Source organism: Rhinopithecus bieti, unplaced genomic scaffold (assembly GCF_001698545.2).
Source record: "Rhinopithecus bieti isolate Rb0 unplaced genomic scaffold, ASM169854v2 scaffold_12049, whole genome shotgun sequence".
NCBI lineage: Eukaryota > Metazoa > Chordata > Mammalia > Primates > Cercopithecidae > Rhinopithecus > Rhinopithecus bieti.
This window is the reverse complement of record NW_016807278.1, coordinates 3265557-3271556: the sequence shown is the minus strand read 5'-3', so window position 1 is coordinate 3271556 and position 6000 is coordinate 3265557. Positions and strand designations below refer to the sequence as shown.

At 49.7% G+C, this 6000-nt stretch overlaps 1 protein-coding gene across 14 annotated transcripts in view; it reads right to left on the bottom strand.

Annotated features, from left to right (window-relative positions):
* Positions 1 to 6000, bottom strand: part of PLEKHA6 (pleckstrin homology domain containing A6) — a 161028-nt gene that overhangs the window by 146574 nt on the left and 8454 nt on the right. For all 14 annotated transcript variants that reach the window (XM_017881037.1, XM_017881032.1, XM_017881030.1 and 11 more), the window contains exon 3: positions 4166 to 4223. In XM_017881037.1, coding sequence (XP_017736526.1) covers positions 4166 to 4223 — 58 coding nt within the window. The remainder of the gene's footprint in view (positions 1 to 4165; positions 4224 to 6000) is intronic.

Below are 6000 nucleotides of genomic sequence, written 5' to 3'. Positions count from 1 at the left end.
TGGGGGGGAAGGAGACAAGGGGCGGGGAAGACTTCCTGTTGGGCAGGAATGGGTGTTACATAGCTAGATCTTTAAGCATCAGAAAGACAGCTACCAGACCCACTATGGCTGGGATGTGGCAGGGGATAGGAAAGGTGGCCCTGTCACCTCCGAGAAGACGCCATCAGCCTGGGGAGACACTCTGAGCAAACCCCTGAAAGCCTTGTGGGGCCATCATGTGTGCTCTGGAGCCCTCTTGTGGATTCTTGCGGTAAGTGCATACAGGCTTGCAGTGCGTTTCTCCCACGTTTTAACCTTTCCCCTGTTCTCTCCTCCTCCCACTGCTCTTCCCAGTAAATGACACCTTTAAAACGACAGGCACACTCAAGAGATACGTCTGTTGTGGATACTATGAGAGTCACTTCCTAAATACCCTGAAAGAAAGAGCTTGTTGACACACAATTAACATACTTCTCTGCTCCAGGGCAAATGTCAATATTTACTTATTGAAATTTCCCTCCCTCATCCACACTAAAAGAAACAAAATAGCACCTCCAGTTGTCTGGGTTTCATTATTACTTGGAATCCGTGTCTGAAATCGTTCGAGTTTCTAACTCATCCACCAACCAAATGTCATAAACCTTTGTGGGAACTGTGAAAATAGGAAAGAACAGTGAGTCAGTCGTTCATTCATTCACTCACTCATTCAGCAGGAACTTACTGAGCACTTCCTTTGTCCAAGCAAGGTGCCAAGGATGCTGGGTAGCAGCCGTGCCATCATGCTAAGATGTGAAATCAAGCACACATGAGGCTGGCTCCCTGCTTGCTTTCTATTAATACAAGCTTTGTAACATTGAGTAACACATACGAAGAAACAGTTTTCCCATTATTTGCTAAAACCGGGATGATAGGACCTCCTCATAAAGGTGCAGTGAGGAGTAAATGAGATAATGTCATAAAGCACTTAGCTCCTAGAGTGGCGGCTGCTGCTATGATATACAGAATGAACACCAGGTCTGGAAATGTATGTGAACTCAGAATTCATGGCTGGTTGATAATTAAACAATATAGCCTGTGTCTCCGGACTTTACGGCCCCCCTGTGTTGCCCCTGCCCTTGATGAGTTTTCAGTCTAGGCTACTGGTTCTCAAAGTGTGGGCCCCAGAGCAGCCGCAGCAGCATAACCTGAGAATGTGTTGGAAATGCAAATTCTAGACCCTCTGAATCCAAAACTCTAGGGGTAGGGCCCAGCCATCTGTGCTCCAACAAACCCTCCAGTGATTGTGATACATGCTCCAGTTGGAGAGTTACTAATCTAGTGGAAAATGATACAAGTATAAGCAAATAACTACAATACACGGACACATCGCTGAAGAAGTGACGTCATGGGCAGGGCTTGAAGGAAGAACAATGTTCTCAGGTGGGCACAAGCCATGTGAGGAGAGATTGGCACCTACAAAGGCCCAGATGCATGGAAGGGAAGTGGATGTTGAGGGAACCACAAGTGATTTGGTAGGGCTAGAGGACAGGGCTAAAGAGCCAGCTGGGGAGTGTGGGAGGTGAGGCTGGGAAGGGGGGCGGGAGCGAGACTATGACGCCCTTTATGTGCCCACATAAGGAATTTAGATTTTATCCTGTAAGTGATAGGAAACATGCAAAGTTTTTAATGGAGAATGATATGACCAAATTTGAATTCTAGAGGAAAGCACTCTTGCAGCATTATGGCCTGGAGGCAGGAATATCAGTTGGGAAGCTTCTACAATAATGGAAGTGAGAGTCCATGTGGGCCTGAACTCAGGCCATGGCTATAGGGATGATGAGAAGTGGATGGGTTGAGAGATAATTGGGAGGAGAATTGGCAGGACCTGTGGGGGAGGTGTGAGACAGGGAAAGGTTGAGGAGATCTCTGAGGGCTCTGCTTTGGTGGTATTTCTAGAAAAGGTGGAACCAGCGCAGAGAAGCAATGACTTCAAGTCTGGACACATTAAATTGGGGGCGCTCAGAAGAAAGCTCTGGGCTGGTAGCTGAAGCAGAAATCAATTATGCCTCTGTTGTTTATCTCCCAATGTTTTTCATGCATGAATTCATTTCAGGAAATACTGGATTCCTATCACGCACCAGAAAGGTTCTAGGAGGAGTGGAAAACACAATAGCCAGAATCTGCTCCCAGGACTGTGCAGCAGAGGGGGCCAGCAATACATAACCAAACATATACATACACAAACATGTTTCAGGTAGTGCCCAGTGCTGTGAAGAAAAGTAAGTGTGGAGGGGTGGGGGAATTCAGGCGGAGCAGTCAGGCATGGCCTCTCTGAGGAGGTGACATTGGGGCTAATCCAGAAGTCGGAACCAGGTGTGTAAATGGGAGGAGAGTGCTCCCAGGCAGGGGGAGCAGCAAGTGCCAAGGCTCTGAGGTGGGAATGGTTTTGACATGATGGAGGGAAGGAAAGATGGGAGCACAGCCGGCCAGTCATGGGACGCAAGGTCAGAGAGGTAGACGGGTACGTTTCTAGGGACTGGTGAGATGCCGCAATACACGTGAAAGTGTTTAATGAATAGTCTCTAGAGCCATGTACAGAAAGGAATATGAAGATGGTATCTGCAAGAGGGAGGAAAGAAGAAACAATTCACAATTCTTACTTGAAGCAAGAAGCATGTGGGTCCAAACTTAGGAAAAGCTCAGCCTATAACTGTCATGTGATATTAGAATAATTTCCAGAACAGATACTTTGAAAGGAAGAAGGAGGAGGAGGAGAAGGAGGAGGAAGAAGAGGAGGAAGAGGAAAAGAAAAAGAAGAAAAGAAAGAAAAGAAAAATTTGCTTTTGCTTTAAGAATATGGTTAACAGGCCCAGGCATGGTGGCTCACACCTGTAATCCCAACACTTTGGGAGGCCAAGGTGGATGGATCCCTGGAGACCAGGAGTTCGAGACCAGCCTGGCCAACATGGCAAAACCCCATCTCAACCAAAAATACAAAAATTAGCTAGGTGTGGTGGCGGGCACCTGTAGTCCCAGCTACTCAGGAAGCAGAAGCACGAGAATCGCTTGAACCCGGGAGGTGGAAATTGCAGTGAACTGAGATCACACCACTGCACTCCAGCCTGGGTGACAGAGTGAGACTCTGTCTTAAAAAAAAAAAAAAGAAGAATAGGTTAGCAGCTAAGCTGATGTAGGTGGTAGATGATGGCAGATCTAAGTGCTGGCAGATCTTGGCGGTGGGGGATGGAAAGGTAACCCCTCCTAGTACACACATGAGGATTTCAAAGCAGAGAGGGAGGGAAAGGGGATGAGGCAAGGGTCCTTCCTCCCCTGGCTAGACTGGGGCTCCCTCTGGTGGTGCCATTGCCCCAGGCAGCTGGGCAGAGGCGCTTCACTATCCCTGCAGAATCTGAGGCCAGACCAGAGGGTGAGGCCCACAGGTCTGGGCACGCTGAGCCTCACCCTTGTGAATGAAACCAGCTTCCAGCCTGTCTGGGAGATGGAGAGACCCAGGCCAAGGCAGAGAGAAGTGAGTTCAACTGGGTAGCTCATGCACCACCCCAGCCAAAGAGCTGTGTCTTCTGCTTCCAACGTTAAGTCCAGGGCAACTTCCCAAGGCACACCTTTAGCCACAGCAGGAAATAAGAGCTCCCCAGCCCACAGAGGGGCCTAACCAACTCCTAGGAGGAAAATAGAGCATCTCCACCCACACAAACCACCCCCAGAATCGCAGGTGCCCCTGTCCACAAGAGCGAGAGTGACCGGAGCTGGCCTTGCCACCACCAGTCTGGTGTCCTCCTTTGTACACCTCATGGACACCTTCCCTTCCCACTGGCTCCGCATCCTGCCCCGCGGCTCCATCTCCTGCCTCTGAACCTCTGCCTGTGTGTCTAGAACAGCCTCATTCCTCTACTTTGTTGAGCCATCTCCTTCCCACCAGTACAGCCCAGACCAAAACTCCACCCACCCCACCCCAGGAAACTTACCAGGACTGACACTGGTTACTACCCAGGCCAACATAAACAGACACACTGATACATACGTTCCCATCTCTATCTCAGCTCTCAGGAGCCTCGGCACCTACTAGCCAGTCACAGACCCAGCAGTGCCTTCAGTGAAAAACCAGACACTTTAACCATCTCTCCTCCTGACAAGGATGAAAGCAGAACCAACAGCGACATCAGAAAGGAAACTGCGTCTTACTCACTTGATGAAATACACAGCTCCTTCCTGGGTGGAATCCACTTCCCAGCCCTTGGGCAAACCTGCGAGGAAGCAAAATCACCAGAATAAGATACCCTGGGGTCAACCTCTCTTCTCTTCCTCTCTTCCCACAAACCCCACCTGCACTTAGGAGGGATGGGTGCCTGAACAGTCAGGAAAATCCAAAGATAAGCCAGTTGAGTTGAAACCAACCATTCCATCCTTTTTTGTCCATGATTTCTAGCAGTGAGATTCCCAGCAAATAATGAGAGACATGGGAGTGGACGGGATGTTCTCTGTCAATGAGCAGTGAAGTGACCGAATGGATCATTGCCTGGTAGGACACACTCATTCATTCAACAAATCTTTGCTGAGCATCTACTGTGCACCAGGCCCTGTGCCAGCCCCTGGATACAACAGTGAACATACAGTCGCTTCCCCGGAAGTGTCCTCAGGATCATCTAACCAGAAGGGCAGGTCACTTGCCCCAGGAACTCTTCACAGATCATTAACACCCAAGATCTGAGTAAGACTCAAGTTTCCAAATCCCAGGCCAGTGTTATGGCCATCAGGCTCTGCTGCTTCTGGACAGGACACCATGGACCTAGGAAATTAGCCCCAGGAAAACGAAGAGACTTGCAGTTTTTAAAATCTTTAATAGTGTCTCTGAAAAAAATATATATATCCATGGAAATGCTCAGAGGAGAATCACAGAATCTCAGTGTAAGCAAGGAAGTTGACAGTGGCCAGGAGGCACCCAGGCAGCCCCCACAGGTGGACATAGCACCTCCATCTCCAAAGATCACTCGTAGGCTCTATATCATCCCATTCGCTCTCCCAAAACAGCCACCCTGGGCAGCATCCTGCCTTCCCAGCAAACAGGATTCCTTCAACCCATGGCTGAGGAGGAGGAGCCTTCTGAGAGACCCAAGAGAGTACACTGTCAGAGGTGGGGACAGTCAGGGAGCTGGCTGAGAACATTCCTTTTGGGAGTGCGAGCCCCCTGGCTGACGTATTGGAAAACAGGTGGGGATTCTCTTGATGGACAGTGACTGCCACCTTTCTGGTCAGTCCACACGCCTGCCTTGTGTATGAAGTCTTACAACACATAGCTATTCTCTGCTGGTCTGACTGTCTCCTGCCATGTTAGCAGCTGCCTTGAGGCACCAGCTGCTGGGGAGCAGTGCGTGGGTTCTGCAGAGTACTTCCTTCTTTTAAGCTATGCACTTTACCTCTGCTAGTGCATTTAATCTGCATAGCAACATTATACAACAGGTGTCCTCCAAAACATTTTCACTGATGACAGATGAGGAAACGGAGGCCCAGACAGGTTCATCAACTGGCTCAAGGTCACACAGGAAGTGTCTGGGCCGGGATGTGAGTGCTGCTGTGCTGCCTCCAAAGCCCACACTCTTTCCTCTGTGCTGCTCCATAAATGCTACTTGTTCCCCTCTGTCTCTGTGGGAGGATGCTGCCATTCAGGAGGGTGTGGGTTGGCATCCTCCCCAAGTAGAGGGATCCCCATTGGGTCAGAATCATAAATAATTCTGGCACTGTGATGTGCCTGGGAAAGAGGCCAGTGTGGATTATGTCCCCTGCCTTTTTCTAGCAACTTCCCTCCACACTGCCCTCTCTGCCTGGGCAACACCAAGAGTGCTTATATTCCCATCCAGGCGGAGTGCCCGCTGAGGCAGCTGCCCTCCCGGCAAGCTCTGGGGGCATCTTAACCCCTTCCCAGCCCTAGACAACCAGTTGGCTGCAGCCAAAAATGAAAGCATTGGCTCACAGGCTGGTATTCATCTTCCACTCCAGCTAGGATGATAATGAAGTGAATGGACT